This window comes from Ischnura elegans, chromosome X (assembly GCF_921293095.1).
Source record: "Ischnura elegans chromosome X, ioIscEleg1.1, whole genome shotgun sequence".
NCBI lineage: Eukaryota > Metazoa > Arthropoda > Insecta > Odonata > Coenagrionidae > Ischnura > Ischnura elegans.
The window spans coordinates 109,355,931-109,374,186 of record NC_060259.1 but is presented as its reverse complement, the minus strand read 5'-3'; the positions used below and the strand labels follow the sequence as shown (position 1 = coordinate 109,374,186).

General features: G+C 39.2%; 1 protein-coding gene across 4 annotated transcripts in view; it reads right to left on the bottom strand.

The window, feature by feature from the left end:
* The window catches only part of LOC124170504 (ubiquitin carboxyl-terminal hydrolase 16), a 159,057-nt gene that overhangs the window by 133,290 nt on the left and 7,511 nt on the right, over positions 1-18,256 (bottom strand). For all 4 annotated transcript variants that reach the window (XM_046549275.1, XM_046549273.1, XM_046549274.1 and 1 more), the window contains exon 6: positions 13,596-13,741. In XM_046549275.1, coding sequence (XP_046405231.1) covers positions 13,596-13,741 — 146 coding nt within the window. The remainder of the gene's footprint in view (positions 1-13,595; positions 13,742-18,256) is intronic.

Sequence of the window (18,256 nt, the reverse complement as noted above, 5' to 3'; positions counted from 1 at the left end):
TTTGGATTTCGAGGTCATCCAAAAAAGTAGAATCTTATTTTAGTATGCATACAAGTCGATGGTGATTCAACTCGATGATAACACCAGATTCGTTGTCATATATCCGCGGCCTTATGCAGGTCGAATGGAGCCGGGAGAAGTTGCTTACGCAGCACGCTGATCACCTTGACTCTGACCCACCATGTTTCTCGGCAGCTTTTAATAAAATTTGGTTGGACCTTGAATAACGATCAGCTAAACTCTGTTAAGTGAAAAGGTTTTATCTTCAACAGAACTGGATTTCATCCGAAAAATTGTCAGTGCCTCTGGAGTTTGGCAATTTCATCAGGGTTATGATGTCGAAGTCAACCACCAAGGGATACCTGCCGGATTTTCGTATTTTTCCGCGCTCATCTATTCTACCGTGAGTATGCGGTGATTTTTTTTCCAGCACGAGCGATTTATTTAGAGTCATGGACCGTGATAGTTCGTCAAAACTCCGATTGTCATTCTCTTTTGGCATTAATTAGCACCAGATAAATATTTTTGAATCGACAGCGATATCAACCAGCCGCATGTCGATAAATTGGCTCCGGGATATCTAAATTACGATGTAAAATAATGTTGTTTCGTAGGGAAAGAATGCTCTCACTCACGGTCATGACAGAGGAAACACTTCCTCTGTTCTTTCGCTGTTCCTCCGTGGAAACTGACCTTGGAATGGATTATAGAAAGAATCTTCTAGTGAACTGCGCAATTGACATTGGGCCTCCTCTTTTGAAAAGAGAAAGTAGCCGACTGAAAAAATATTGGGCTAATAATCGACTGCCCGTAGGGAGTAGAGTTGAAAGGGGCATAAACCATCAATTGAAAACATAACGAGAAAACCATTATTGTAGCGGCCCTCGGAGGATAACTCGTGTCATCAGTCGTCACGCATCATCGAAGTCAAGTTCAAGAAGTGAAGGATAAGGTAGTTCGAGGTTATTAAGGGATGACTTAGCTCCATTAGATCGGATCTGATACAAAAAGTGCCTGGTGTTTGGATCAGAAGGGGAGCGAAACGTTACGAGAAGACAAATCACCCAACTTGCCAGTTGAAGGTCGTAGCTGCGCTGCGCTCGCGGAAGAAAGCAGTTGAAGAAGCGTTCCCCGGTAGAATCTATCGACTATTGGTAAACTTTTATGAGACTCTTCTTGTTGATGAGTAGAATTTCGAAGATTTGGATGAACCGTCATGAAAAAACGTTAAATCGGGCAAAAAAATCTTGAGCGGGACAAATTTTTACGACCATAAATGCGGAAAAACGCAAAATGCGGAAACACTAAATACGGATAATTTTTACATTGTCCTAATAGGGAATGAATCGGGACCCAAAAAAATAAACGCTAAATGCGGAAAAACGTTAAATGCGAAGACCTTAAATCCGGATCCGACTGTATATAGTTATGGTGATTTCCGATTTTCAATGTTTGTGTTTACTTTTCAATACTTCTCTATGTTTGATGATGCAGCTTCTTACAGTCCGGCCGCCGAGAGTTGTCCGTTGACAGCTGGAAGGGGTAGGGGGCAGGGTTGCCAGGTAAGATAGGGAAACGCCCACATCACATGTAAACAGAAGGGTTTCGTGAAGAAAGGAGCCAGAAGGGACGACGAGCGTGAAGGATTCAAAGGAAGAATCCTTTGTTTTGGCGATTCGCAGAAAGGGCTTGTTTTGGTGGTTCAGGCTTGTTTCTCTGCTTCATATGCACGTGACAACATTGTATGACAAGGCGAGGGTGTGAGGTGCATTTGGGGGACAGCAATTGGTTGCAAACCGTGTTGGCGGAGGGTTCTTCGCCCCTCCTTCTAAGGTGCCATCGGACAACTCTCGGCGGCTGCACTGTAAGACAAGTTCCCAAGTTCAACTGAGAACCATTTTGGAAATCCATTACTTTTGATATGATTGATAGAAGTGTGCCTTTTATAGTTGGATAGCATTTAGGAGGACACTGAAAATAAGTTGGCCACGTCATCAATGCGTTGATTAAAGAGTATTTGGAGCCAATTTATAAACTAACAGCAGTACATATTTATCAGGGCTTACCAAATCATATGCTTTGAAAAAAATAATTGCACTGAACACTCAATCAACTCAATGGGGTTCTTCAAGCACACATCACTGTAAATCAAGCACACATCCATGATCCTTGCATAAAATGCATAAATAAATTAATTGATGATGTTATCTATCACGGCATCACTACCCTGAATGTCCCTTTACTTGTGGTGAACTAATCTTTAGCAGGGGAAAATAACTTTAGTACCTACCGAGCAAATTCACTTGCAATGAATGTATAGTTTCGCATATTAAATAGCAAACAAACGTTTGGCAAAATAGCAATAATTTACAACATGTCTTCAAATGGTAGACCAGTGAGATTCTGCAAAGCGTAAGCAATTCTAATATTCCGACGAACAAAGTTACATAGTTATTTTGAAGATATTATTATACTATAAACACTCCTTGATGTAGCTTTTCAACTTATCTTTTCACAATATAACGTTAAAGTGTCAAAAATTTCCATAAGTTAGTGTACAGAAGCAAAATTACGGTTAAAACTACCACGCCTGCATTTCCATGTGTGAAATTATAGATCGTATTTTGCATTTTTACCACCAATGAAATTAACAATGGTTGTGAACAAGTTACACACACTCACACTGCAATGCATCGTATATAGATTTCCCCATTTTATACGGACTTATTATTTGAATAACTGATAACTATAACTCCTTCAACTCTTTCCTATGATCGTAGACGCACAATATAGTCATGTAAACACCCTATGTAAACACAAAACACCAGCCACAATTTTAAAGGTTGCACCCATTTTCACCTTCGCATCAACTGCATCAAGAATTTCTGATGCGAGCCGATGCGAGTTGATGCTTCCGAAACCTCGAAATATGCTCGATGCAGGGCCGCATCAATGCTTGATTCGGAACGGCCTGATGCACATGATGCGTGATTCGCAACGCACCCCTAACGACCGCTCAATTTATTCATGGCGTCCCTGTGCTGGCATGTTGAGCAGTTCATTGCTGATGTTATAAGAACTGTGACAGTGAAGCATGCAAATAAGTTGTCGATTAAAGTAACAAATTACACTACATCGCAGAATACAGAATATATTTTGAACTGACTCACAAGTAACAACAAATTGACAGATGATGTTGTCAGAAGTTGAGGGAGTTTCACGATTGATCCTGATGCTACGCAGTGTGTAAACTGTGCCTCTAAGCATATTTCGCACGGCCCTTCAAAATCAGCATCGACCAATACTGTTTTCAGTGAACGCCTGTTCAGTATTGCAGGCAATATTTCTGCCAAAAAAAGAATAGATTAGACCCAGATAGGGTAAAAATGTTGAACAGTAAAAATCAAAACCTGGAGAAAGAACTAGTGGCGGCCTCATTTAATGTGACATGTTGGTCGATCATGCATTCTTTAACGTGTTATTTAAACTATTTTACTTGGCAAATAAAATTATTGAGATGATCTTAAGTTCATTTCACAGAGCTTTCCTGCTAATTTTCATCATTAGTGAAATTATTTTCAATCACCTCTTATGGTTTTTCATTTAAATTTGCGATTAATCCAGATAATAAGAGTTCATCCTTGGAACCGAGTTTCGAGAACTGAGAAGGGATTGGGGGAGAACCGGACCAGTACCAAGAGCTGACTCATCCTTAATACACCCATCCCTCGCATAACGCAATTTCAATTAGTGCAATTTCAATTTAGCACAAATTCGTTCCTGGGGGAAACATCGCAATGCAGTGTAGCCTAATCAAAAAACTTTAAAGCTCTCATGATAAAATGTGAACTTACGCAAAGTACACACAAAATTGCTATCATTTTACGAATATTAATAGTATTGCTTGCCTCAAATCATCTTTTTTGTTTATATATTGATCAAAATCCATTGCTGTGCAATGGCAAAAGCATTACTCGTCATTGGGTCCAGATAGCCGGCCTACTGAAATAATTTATCTCGTCTCCTTAACAGATAGTTAATTTAGATCATTTAAGCATGGAGCTAGTGGAAATGAGTTTTTTTTAGAGATGTGCGAATAGTATCCGCGATTACTCGAATACCTCGAATATTAGAAAGTATTCGATATTCGAGGTCTCAAATAATTAAGCTAAAGGTACGCTCTCGAATATTTCGAATACTTTCAATTTCGCGCTGTATACTGTCGCACACTGTCGTTGGTAGTTGACTCGAAACGATTCGGAAAACTGAAAAGAACTCTAGCCGTTTAAAGCATGCAGCGCCGTTTTAGGCAAGTTGACGAACTACATCAAATTTGTAGATTAGAGCAGTGAAAAGAGTTCCACATGGGGAACTGAAAATGCTCGGGTGAAAAAATCTGAAAATCTCCAGTTTCCCCCACCAGGAGTACCTCAGTGCCATGGGATAGTAACTACATAGCACAATTCCCAAAATCTGCAAATCTGGGATAGCAACCTTAGGGCATTTCCCATGATCCGCTATCCCCCTCCATTCAGCACTCGCCTCACCCACTCTGACCCTTTCCCCTTCTCCGAAATCAAACAAAAGATCCTCTTCCCTCAGGCAGGGGTCGTATTACGAAGACCTTAGCTTCGAAAAAAATATCAAGTTACACGAGAACAATAAAGACGTGTCTCACGCCCCCCTTTTCTATCCCACTGACCTTTTTCTGCCTACCTGCTTCGAAGTTCCCCATTTCTGGAGCTCAACTACTGCATGAGTACCGTGGGATAGTGACATTAGCGCATTTCCCAAGATCCGCTATCCCCCTCTGAGGCTTTCCTCTTCTCCGAAATAAAAAAAGGTCCCAGCTCACGCAGGGATCATATTACGAAGACCTTAGCTTCGAAAAAAATATCAAGTTACATGAGAACAAAAGAAATGAGTTTCGCGCCCCCCCCCCTTTTCTCACCTACTGAACTTTTTCAGCCCACCTTCTTCAAAGTTCCCAGTTTCTGGAGGTCAACCGCTGCATGAATCACCTAATAGCCCAAAAGGTGTCTAACAATGACTTTCGGCAATTGATATTACACCTTTATTGGATTGAAATATTAGTAACGTGCGCATAATTTAAAAAAGAATAAGACCAAACACGAGGTATTTCTAATGTTTTTTAAGCATTTAAAACAAGAAAATAGTTGGAAAAATACAATGATGAATTCTGGCAAAACTCAATATCCTCGTAGCTGAGCTTCTCGGCAGTTAATGTGGCATTTTTCCGAAAACAGGATATCTGGTTATCATAAGATATCAATTTATGAGTTATACTATAAGTCTCAGTTGTAAGAGTTACTGAGGAAGGGATATCTTGTCAAGATATTTTGTTTCTCCCTACTAACAATCTGGATTCCTCTACTCATCTGGTGCTACGATAATTAGAAAAGAATGTGTAAGTTGCCTTCTCTTTAGAACAAAAAATTTCATGGCGCAGTCATATGTTTATGCTTCACCCTCTGCAGTATGTTCTGCGTAAGACGTACGCGATAGCATCAGTTCTGAACTTCACCTCGCACGAGAGGTTCCGTACTTTCCAGGGTGGGTTGACTTCAAACTAGCGAGTGTTTTCAATGAGGGTTTAATAAAGAAAGGTTTAATATTTTAAGTTTTATTTTCATCCGTCTTCGGACCATCACCCTTCTGAAAAAACAAGTGAGTACTTTAAATGATGGACTTAAAATAATTGAATATGAAGGAAAGCATCCAGGATAGAAGCGCGTGAATATTGGAGAACGCCTCGGGCTGTCCGCTACCACATGACGGTAGGGGGTAGAGCGAGTTACCAGTGAAAACAGGAAGTGGGATGAAGCCGAGGCTCAGGCGGGTGTGCCGCTGACGATTAACGCAACGTTTTTCATGCTTTACACTTTGCCTAAATTACATGAAAAATAGATTTATTAGACAGGAACATTACAAATAATTGACTTTTTTTTGGCCTCTATGATTCATCTCACAACCAATCACTGCGCCGGCGAAAGCGGTTGTTTTATGCATAACATTCACGTTGCTCTCGTGAATACGTTTACTGGAAATGGGGTTTCATGGATTGTTACATCAGAGAGAAATCCATAATAGCAGGGTAAATGCCGAGGGGTGAGCAAACATTTTTAGTGAGGTGGCGTGTTCCTTTAGGATATTTGAAAGAGATATTATACGAATCAACAATATGACCTAAGTGTCTCGATAAAGTACTAGTATTCCTGTAATTGGCTAAAATCTTCTTTGAATCCTTTAACAAATATCATAGTTTCGCGCCAAAATCCTGCGTTTCCTGGGACAAAGGCAACCTATCCAAATATTCCCGTATCGATCGTTTTCCCGCATTCATCGTTTTTTTCGCCCATCCCCCTGAAAAATGATAGATCAAGGTTCCACTGTAATTATATGAAATTGATTTATTACATTCTATAAACAATTTTAATAAATATTTTCCGCGATCTCAGAAAGATTGGGTAAGGGAAATTTGTTTACTGTGCGGTAATAACTACGTGCGCAAAAAACAATCTCTTGGAGGCGCGAGGAATTAAAAAAGGACTTCCGGTGTTCAAATGGAAGAAGGTCCTAAGGGAATTCGCGTATTAAAGGAGGCCATGGTATTCGGCGTCCGGGCAAGAGCGTGGTTGGGTTGGGCCTTTAGTTGGCCCTGAATTTTCCAAACGTTGAAGTCATAACAGATATCACTTTTCATTGCTGCATTTACATTCACGGCATATGTCGCTTAAGTTAATTTTTATTAATATACGGCCGGTGATTGTCCTATTGTTGACTTATAAACGGACCATGAATTTGATGACATTGAGACCGTGAAAACCTGAAAAAAACGTGAATTTCATTATTTAGGTAGAGTGGGAATCCTGAATAATCATGTAAAGAAAATTCGTTTTTACGAGGCCCTTTTGGTGTTGGCACTCGCCATAGTGAGAGTTTCCATCGCCGGTAAACCTTCACCAAGAGTCAATTATCTCTGTAATTTCTTGCGATCTGTTAGAAATGAAGTTAAAGTGAAGAATAGCAGTAATTCCTTAATATGGAGATATCAAAAATGTAAAACAATTAGTTTTTCTGAATGAGAATTTGGAAGGATGAAAAATTTCATGACTTATTTATAGAGATGTGCGAATAGTATCCGCGAATACTCGAATACCTCGAATGCAAGCAAGTATTCGATATTCGAGGTCTCGAATAGTTATGCGAAAAGTACCGCCTCGAATACCTCGAATACTTTGAATTTCGCGTCTTACACTGTCGCACGCACGTCGTTGGTAGTTGACTCGGAAAAATGTACAGAACTCAGTCTTTTAGTGCATGCAGCGCCGTTATAGGCAAGTTGACGAACTACATCAAATTCGCGGGTCAGAGCGGTGAAAAGAGTTCGACGTGGGGAACCTAAATTGATCCGGGTGAAAAAATCCAAAAATCCCCGGTTTCCCCCACCAGGAAACTCCAGTGCCGTGGGATAGGAACGTCGGCGCATTTCCCACGATCTGCTATCCCCCTCCGTTCAGCACTCGCATCACCCACTCTGACGCTTTCATCTTCTCCTAAATCAAACAAAAGGTCCTCGCTCGGGCAGGGGTCGTATTACGAAGACCTTAGCTTTGAAAAAAATATCAAGTTACACGTGAACAGTAAAGTCGTGTCTCACGCTCCCCTTTTCGAACCCACTGACCTTTTTCTGCCTACCTGCTTCGAAGTTCCCCATTTCTGGAGCTCAACTGCTGCATGAGTACCGTGGGATAGTAACATTTGCACATTTCCCAAGATCCGCTATCCCCCTCTGAGGCTTTCCTCTTCTCCGAAATCAAACAAAAGGTCCCAGCTTGCGCAGGGATCATATTACGAAGACCTTAGCTTCGACAAAAATATCAAGTTACACCTAAAGGAACACGCCACCTCACTAAAAATGTTTGCTCACCCCTCGGCATTTACCCTGCTATTATGGATTTCTCTCTGATGTAACAATCCATGAAACCCCATTTCCAGTAAACGTATTCACGAGAGCAACGTGAATGTTATGCATAAAACAACCGCTTTCGCCGGCGCAGTGATTGGTTGTGAGATGAATCATAGAGGCCAAAAAAAAGTCAATTATTTGTAATGTTCCTGTCTAATAAATCTATTTTTCATGTAATTTAGGCAAAGTGTAAAGCATGAAAAACGTTGCGTTAATCGTCAGCGGCACACCCGCCTGAGCCTCGGCTTCATCCCACTTCCTGTTTTCACTGGTAACTCGCTCTACCCCCTACCGTCATGTGGTAGCGGACAGCCCGAGGCGTTCTCCAATATTCACGCGCTTCTATCCTGGATGCTTTCCTTCATATTCAATTATTTTAAGTCCATCATTTAAAGTACTCACTTGTTTTTTCAGAAGGGTGATGGTCCGAAGACGGATGAAAATAAAACTTAAAATATTAAACCTTTCTTTATTAAACCCTCATTGAAAACACTCGCTAGTTTGAAGTCAACCCACCCTGGAAAGTACGGAACCTCTCGTGCGAGGTGAAGTTCAGAACTGATGCTATCGCGTACGTCTTACGCAGAACATACTGCAGAGGGTGAAGCATAAACATATGACTGCGTCATGAAATTTTTTGTTCTAAAGAGAAGGCAACTTACACATTCTTTTCTAATTATCGTAGCGCCAGATGAGCAGAGGAATCCAGATTGTTAGTAGGGAGAAACAAAATATCTTGACAAGATATCCCTTCCTCAGTAACTCTTACAACTGAGACTTATAGTATAACTCATAAATTGATATCTTATGATAACCAGATATCCTGTTTTCGGAAAAATGCCACATTAACTGACGAGAAGCTCAGCTACGAGGATATCGAGTTTTGCCAGAAATCATCATTGTATTTTTCAAACTATTTTCTTGTTTTAAATGCTTAAATAATGTTAGAAATACGTCATGTTTGGTGTCATTCTTTTTTGAATTACGTGCACTTTACAAATATTTCAATCCAACAACAGTATGTTGCCAATTGCCGAAATTCATTGTTAGACACCTTTTGGGGTAATAGGTGATTCATGCAGCAGTAGACCTCCAGAAACTGGGAACTTTAAAGCAGTTAGGCTGAAAAAGGTCAGTGGGTGAGAAAGGGGGGGGAGGCGAAATACGTTCCTATTGTTCTCGTTGACTTAATATTTTTTTCGAAGCTAAGGTCTTCGTAATACGATCCCTGCTCGAGCTGGGAACTTTTTTTTTATTTAGGAGAAGAGGAAAGCTTCAGAGGGGGGGAGGTGAGTTCTGAGTGGAGGGGGATTGCGGATCTTGGGAAATGCTCTAATGTAACTATCCCACGGCACTCAGCTTCTCCCTATAGTAATTCTATCTCCTGGGGGTGTCTGTCCTTATTAGCCACAAACAACACGTTGTAAACACTTCGTCTCATTTTCGTCAAACGATGGCTGCGGGAAAATTATACGACGGGACTGCGATCTTCAAACAATCAATGCGGGAAAACAATACTTTGGTGAACAATGGATGCAAGAAAAAATTACATTGCCTTTATGGAACTTCATTTGGGACCAGGAAGGGCGAACGATGAATGCAGGAAAATGATCAATGTGGGAACGATAGATCGGGGTATAATGCACTTGGTTTTAAATACATAAAGACAAAATAAATACCTGCTGAAACGCGTTATTTTCACTTTTACTCTATTATTCACATAAATTCAATCGAGGTGAGCGTAGTCTATTGAGAGCTATTGCCATAAATTGAAAGCCTATTTGCCATAGAAATGTTTCCTTAAGTAAAATTCCAATGGCAAACTCATATTTCGAAGCATATGGCATGTGCCCTAATTTTGTGTGGGAACCGAACTTCGAGTTACAAATCAGATAATTTTCGTAAATGGTTCATTCTGGGTGCATTAGAAATGCAAGTTATTTCTTTTGTTCTTTTCTGAATACGAGTCCATCCCAAGCTATCACTAAAATTGAAACGCTTAGACAAAATAACAGACAATATCGGTCAATGTTTCGTCATATAGTAGGACCAATTACTACACTTCGAATATTCCATCGACGGTGCCTCGGCTATCTCTCGTAATAGCGGGGGTCTCGCAATAGCCCGTACTCGCTTTATCGAGGTTCCACTGTAATTTATATACAGTGGAACTTGTATAGTACGTTTTTGAAGGGACCACAAAAAATGAAAGTACTAACCAGGAAAACGTGCTAACGAGGAAAGTAAATACCATATATCTCCGAATATAGTCCCCCCCCCCAATTTTGAGACCTCAGTTTTGGGAAAAATTTTAAAATGCAAAGGAAGGCAATTTTTCTGTGGTTAGCAAGTTAAGATTCTCAAGTCGATAAAAACTATTATTTTCTGTGAAGTTTAAGAACAAATCTGTTCACATATTTTCCATCACAACAAAATAACTATACCTTAAACATGTTGTGATCCATTGCATGTATCAGTAATTTATAGTTCCTTAACCAGATGTAATGAAGAAATGAGAAAATTTTTTAAGTATCCAAGGCTATTGTATTTTTTAAACATTCACAAATTATTAATATTTTTGATTTCCAAATGACTACAAACAATGTCAATATATAAGCTTTAACTTAAATCCCATAAACAGTATTGCATTTGGCCCTGAAACTTCCTTAGATCCAGTGTAACACACCCATCAAGTCATCACAAATCCAAGTGACCTGAAGAATTTAGGAAATCTAAATAAAATTGTGTTAAATAAATTATAAACATTATAAAAATATTGCCATCAAATGCCTGCTAAGCAAAATAATTAAACTACAGGACTTACAAATATCAAAGTAATAAAATTAAGAAATAAACTTTTTCCAACAAACATAAAAACTGAAAAAAATATTATATCAATTTTCAATGCCTCGTCGCGAATCATTGCATAAGTTACACAAAGAGCTTCTGCTCTGCATTTGCGCACAAATTCGACGATATTTTCCTCTATTTCTTTGAATCTGCCGCATCGAGACCCCCGAAATGACTTCCGCGATGTATTAGCGCTTTGCAAGCGCTGTGAATACTATGATTTACGGCGTATTCTGCAACGGCTATTTTTAAATTGGCATCGAAACTCCGTCTTTGATGGCCTCTTATCTGCCGCAGGATTGATCCTCATCTTTCTACTTGATCCATCACCTCACTGTTGAACGTAAAATTATTTTTTATAAAGAAAATATCGCGGAAATAATTGCGAAACGTTATGTGACATAATTTATCGATCCTACTTACCCTGGCGAATTGAATATATTCCTCAATAAATTGATCACACTTTCGATGCTGAGTCGCTGGATTTTGATCAAATGCAGTAATGCCGGCGCTTCTGGTTTAAAGTCGTCGATTATTGCGCCTTTTCAGAAACAAATGCATCACCTATTGCGCATTCTTGTTCTGTGAAGGCGGTAAAGGCAGTGGTTGTAAACACGAACCGCACGGACGTATAGTAGCTACGGACGCAATGAAATGCTAAATCGTCACGAAAGGTTCACTTTATCTGTTTATTTTTCGCAATTATTTAAATCGTGTAACTATTAAATGAGCGACGGGTACATATACTATTGATTCAATTCCAGTGTTCGATTGATGTAATGATAGTGTGCGTTTAGTTTTCATTTTAATTATTTACTGTTTTGCGTCATTAAGTGATCAGAGTCGATTGAATTATTCTAACAATACTTTTCCAAGAAAAATTAACGGCTACCCGATGGATTCCGTGAAAACGCATATCCGATATGCTATTTGAATCAGAAGAATCGTATCTTTACAACATTTGTGGTAAAAATTGTCTAAATTTCCGGTAAAATGTGGTAGTATTTACTAATATCTCCGATTATAATCCTCATCAATATACTCAAATAGAAAGACTACGAGAACATTAGCCATTATGCAGTTATTTACAACTTTATGGTCACCTTTAGTATGCTAAACTGGATTACACTCGATTATAGTCCCCCCCCCCTTACTTTTCCGCGGCCATTTTTGGAAAAAAAGGGGGGACTATATTCGGAGATATACGGTAATGGCAGTCGGGGTAATTGCAATCTGTGGAAAAGTCGTCATAATTACAGCTACTAACAGTAGTTCTCGTAGGATCGCCTTCCTGAACTCTTTCCACCTTTAAAATTAAGAAAATGAGCGCTACATTGAAAAACTAACATGTGAATAAAAATCACAATGTTTCATAGATTTCCCGAAGACAATCACATGAAAAGGCGTCTATCTCCCGTGATTTATCCTATATATATTTATAGAAAGAGGACAAGTAAAGCTAAGTCATTCCTTCTTTCTCACAGCATACTCGGAAAATGTAACAACAACCCTGAGTATGTCAACTGGTTGTTTTTAAACATCATAAAAATTGGACAAAATTATATTAATCTTAAATTACGGTGACAGCCGTACACAATCGCTCCTGGAATAAAACCATATCCATTGTTATATCGATCGATATATCGATTAATAACATGCAAGACTTTAAGATTACGACGTAATTACAAGAAGATTTTATACTATACAGTCGAAATTTACTTTAAAAATTTGTATAATGTCGTCTGCTTTTGTGGCGAGATCAAGTATTTTAAGCTAAGCTTTGCGTGGAGATCCAGAGCATCGTCTGCTCCCGCAGCAGTAGTCAAATACGCACGTAGTCCGTAGCATTGACGTCGAGTTTATGGAGTACGTGCAGTACTGCTTCAGATAAAGTTGGAATTGGATAAGACTCATTTCTTCATCATGATAACTCGTGCAATAGCAACAATTGCCCACTCGCGAAATTAGTGCGCAGTGTGCACTCCAGAGGCAACAGAAGGTGAGGAGCTCGGGGTGGGGAAAATTGGGGCTTCTCATTGGCTGCAGTTTTGCATAGTCAGACACTCCTGATAAATGGCCGCATTTTATTATTCATCACGTCATAAGAATTGAGAAATGCATTTGGATAAATCACGGTCGAAGAAAGAGATGTGAAATGAATACAAGAATGTTAATGGCTAGTAATAATAAATTAAATCATGAATTCGGAGGTTTACGACCCTTAAGAAGATACTAGAGAACGAATTGCAGGTTGCGTCACGGCAAGCAATTGAGCGTACTAACCAGGAAAGCGCAATTTTTTCAAACGTACTAACCAAATAGTTTTACCTGAATTTTGTTCGGATAGTACCGGGACGAGAGAATTTGCCGTACTAAGGAGGAAAACGTACTAAGGAGGAACGTACTAACCAAGTTCCACTGTATTATGAAAACACTAATGGTGGGTAGCGAATCGCAATCAATGCCTTTCTTTTTCTTTGATGAAGGAAACTACCCTATTTGTCTGCCTACATCAAAGAAACACAGTTACGAGGAAGATAAATAAATAACCTTATGATTTCTCCATTAAACTATGACAAGAAATATAATTTCTCACACCTTCTTCATCATTTTCCCCCATTCCTAGACTTCCCCTGACTTTCCAGGTTATTCAGAAGAATGGCCACCCTTGGTTTACCTTTTCCTTCCTCGAAAGTACACCCTGAGTGAATGGTGAGGGTTAACTCCTTACGGATTGGACAAATCATTAACTCACCAGTACAGGGTAAATTTTCACTTCCTTCAAATTCCGGTATTTAGCTTTGCTATCCAGCATGGGGCTTTGGTTGTTTATGTTCTTTTTGGATATAGTTGCATTGGATGCTTCTTCGGCCACTTCTTCACGGAACGTTGAGCCAGTCACTATAAAACCAAGTATAACAAAAAGGAAACTTAATAGTGGATATGAAATAGGCAACACAACCATGATAAGGAAATCAAGACAAAATATCTAACTAAAACTGTCTCAGAATTCATAAGAATGAAAATATCCAAAGACAGATGGCTGGAGAAGGATCTGGAATATCCCCTAGAAAATGAGAGCATTTAAATGTGCAATAGTTAATTTGCTACCACCTCTTTGACATAACGGAAACATAAATGATGAATCGAGACATGAGAAAAGTTGTCTGTAACATGGAGACAATTTGCAGAGATATTAAAACCAATACTAAGATTAGTAGATTTAGCATCTGTGTAGAACGAGACAAAAGAGAAGTACAGTGGAACTGCGTAAAAGCGAGTACGGGCTATTGCAAGACCCCCACCATTACGAGAGATAGCAGATGCACCATCAATTTACCCTATGATTAGCATGTTAAGAAATCCATTTTTAAGACGTCCTTTTGGAGTTAGCACTCGTCATAGAGAGAGTTTCCATCGCCGGAAAACCTTCCATGATGGAAAACCTGCCATGAGTCCCAGCTCTGTATCAAATTCATGAGATAAACTTTCGTTTGAAAAATATGCAGTTCATTTTTGTGAAAATATTGTGGCATGAACAAAAGTGAAAGCTTGATCTTCCTTTGATCCTCGGCAAAGAAGTCAACAGCACACCCGCGTGTCCATGAGCAGAGAGAGTTTGCAAAATAGAAACCATGGCCCAAAAGCCAGCAAAAGCACTTGAGGATTGCAGATTGCATGAAAAGTTAGAAGAGGCTTTGTTCGAGTGCTTTTGCCAACTTTGTTCAGCGGGAAATCCTGGGAATGGGCCGATACTTAAGGCTAAGGCAGAGTATTTCAGTGACAGATTGAGAATCAAAAACTTCAAGTGCTTGGAAGGTTGGCTTTGCTGATTTAAAACGCAAAAGCACTATCTCCCTTCATTATTACAGGAGAAGCCTTCAGTGTAAAATTGAAAGCCGTGCTAGCAAGGACTCCAATCCCCACAGAATATCTTAAGAAGTATTCCCAGTGTGATATAATATAGACAAAATGGCATTCTTTTAGAACCTACTCCCCGGCAAAACCAGCTTTCACTGTGCACTGTTAGTGAAAACTTGTAAAAAGCTGATGCTGCACTTTTAGTTTATTTAATGTAAAAAATTCTGCATTCTTTTTCATATTTTGCTGTTATTGAGAATGTTTAATCAATAGATTCAAACTTTTAAGTTTTGTTGGCCTTATAGGGTTCATCAGCTGCACATTCTTTTTCATTTCTTTATTACATATTACCCATGCATGCTATGCTAGTAGCAGTTTCTTGCGGCTTCCTTTTGTTTTACCATCAGCATATGCCATCAGCATATACAGTGAGTCCTCGTTCTATGTCACCCCGTTTAACGTCATTTCGTGATAACGTCACAAAAATTTTGAGATCATCATTCGTATATTGCACCTTCGCTTCGCGATAACGTCAAGTCTTTTAAATTTCGCGTGAGAAAAAACAAGAAGCCGCCGGCGTTGCAGGTTGTTCGTTTTGTGGGTGGCAATACAGTCAGTCAAAACGAAGTGTAAAACGGTGTGTTTATTGTTAATTGCAATTACGGTTTAAGCAAATTTTCTGCAAAATGAATTTTTAGGTAGGCGCGCAAGGTTTTATTTGACATAATGGTTTTCAGGAACCTAAAAAGTGATCTCAAGGAATTTTCCCGTGGAGAACTCTGAGTTTTTGTTGTCACTTTTTTCGCCATGTTCACAATAATTTTGGCTCATGTAACTGCCACGATGTTTCAGCAATGATGATGCCCAGGCGACGCTCGCCCGGGCGACAACCATAGCGAAGCCGAAAAGCAAATGCAGGAAGATACAAAAATGGAGAAGGATTTACGTCACTGCTGCTATTGTCATCGATGAAGACAGATGGATGAAAGAAAAAGTCTTTGGACGAAAGAAAAAGTCTTCTGAGGCAGGATCATTCAACCACCTATAGAGCGTTCCACATTTAGTTGACAGTACGGGCCTTATGGATAACAGTGTTGCCAAGCTTCCGCTCCGCCGGCAGGCATCCTAACAGCTTATGCAACCACACTTTATATGGCACCAAAATGGTTTAGTTCAAAAAGGAGTTAGGGATCGCACGAAAGACGGCGTAAATTAAGGAATTTTTTAGCGTAAATTACTATACCTTTGCTGCAATATAAAAGGAAAAATCTTTTGTTATTTCATGTATGTACTTATTCAATGCACAAGCTGAATAATGAATAATCTGTAATGTAAAAAAAACAATAAATTGAAGGATAATAAAAATTATCGCCACTCCTGAATGAGCCAAAATTTCTATTCCTCCCGTATTATGCAATATTTTTTGGCTCTGGCTAGTATTACATGAATGGCGATTTTGTGTAAAACATCATCAATCTTGAATTTTTCAAAATTTTCCCGTACTTGGTTTATTGTAAATTAAAGATCTCTTTTCAAGCTGACATCTTCAAAGCTAATTTCTTTAATGTTCTTTTTCCTCCACCTTGTAGTAGGCAAGGATTCCAATTTCCTTGAGTAATAAGAGGCATTATCTACCACTATAATTGATCCTTCGGGTAAGTTTGCAAGAAGTGAGTGCTCAAACCATCTCTCGTAACACTCGCCACCCACTTCTTCATGCTCATCCATTGAGTTCTTTTTGTACAGAAACCCATGCGATGCTCCTTTTATGAACCCATTTTCCGTTCCTGCGTGTATAATTACAAATCGTCCTCCTCGGGAAGTGGGGGCCAAGCCCAGTATTTATTCCAGCAAGGAAAGCTTGACGCGGATTTTCTAATTGTTTGTTTCGTAAACTAATGTTGACTATCTGTCCAACATTAATCCAACTTTCGCCTGTTAATACACTCGTCCTGTGTTCGCGACGATATTTTTTTTAGCTGTCTTAAGTAATTAATTGTGCCACCAACGAATAATATCATCCCTTTCGATAAGGATGATTCTTTTCCCCCTGCGTTCGTACACGAAGCCTATGTCCAAAAGAAGACGATATACTGTTGTCCTTTTGTAATCTGGGAGAATACTATCCATATATACCGAGTTTAAGATGGATTTTAAAGTCGGTGGACTATTTTTCACGAAGGATTCATGTACCTTCCTTCTAATTCCCGATCTCACAAAATCGTCGAAAATCACGGCTCTCGAATTTTTGTAAGGCTGTCTACTTTCTTTAGTTTTTGAAGGAGTTACCAATGGACCACGGGAGCTTTCCTTTCTCACTCTGTAAACAGTAGACTCCGAGCACCCAGAAGCCTTCGAAGTCTCTCGGGAGGCCTCACTAATGATGAGAGATTTCCTGAAGTACGAGAAGACTTTGAGCACCAACTGTCTTTCGCGGCTTATGAGCTTCTTACCTTTTCTCCTCTTCTTTATATCGGACATATTGATTGGGCGTGTTACAGCAGAGATAAGTGTAAAACACACTTCACAATTTTCAAATTCAGCAAACCACACAACACTTGTTCACTCAAAAAATAATGCAACGACAAACTGAACGCCGTCGTAAATTCTTCCCACGGCCCCTTCGGCTAGGGTCGATTCTGGTGCAGGTTTTATGGTACCCTATGAAAGGAACTCAGAAAACCCAACCCCCCTTTTGTAAAAGGCGTGCACTGGATGGGGTAGTGTTTCGCACAGATTATGAGATATTCTCTTTCTTGGTTTCCACGATGGGACCGAAACACCCAAGGCGAAAGCGTCTTATTTCCAAGCCGCTTGCTTACTTTCGTGCATCAATGTATTAAGATAAAAACACTGCTGTTACGACGTATGAGTATTCTCTGTTTAGGATATGAAACGAATAGATAAATACATTTCATAGTATGCATTGACAAAAAACTCCTTTTCCGCCCGAGAATTTTCCCTCTGCGCGCAAGAAAAAGCAAGAAGCTCGGCCCAGCGGCGCCGTAATATTTTTTCTTAAGATCAAAACCTTGTAACTCGCTTCAGAATTGATGTAAGTTAATGATTTTTTCACCAAAAATAACTTTGTGGTTTTCTTCAAATTTGATATGCAGCATATAGGGACCTACGACGTAAGAAACGTAAGTTAGTAAGCGACTACTTTTTACCTTGCAAAACTCAAAAATTTCTTGTCCTAAAGGGTGTTACGTAGGCATAACAGCATTTTTACTCAATATTTGTACGATTGGTGAATACCTTCAAAGAGAAAATAGTGTGAAGAATTTTTTACAGAAGATTTATTTCAATACAGAAAATGGTCAGGCAGAAATTGCGAGAAGATGAAAAAGTAAAAAAATACACGTATCTGACAGAAATTTAAGGAAATGTTTTTTATAGCTTTTGTTATAATTTTTAGCGAAAAACTAATAAAACCAATGAATGCAGCATCTCTTTCTACATTAGAATGCAATTTTTAATCAGTGCATAAGGCAACATTAATTTTCGTGCTGTTATTGACAACACCGCGCTCCTGGCCTTATGGAGATTAACATG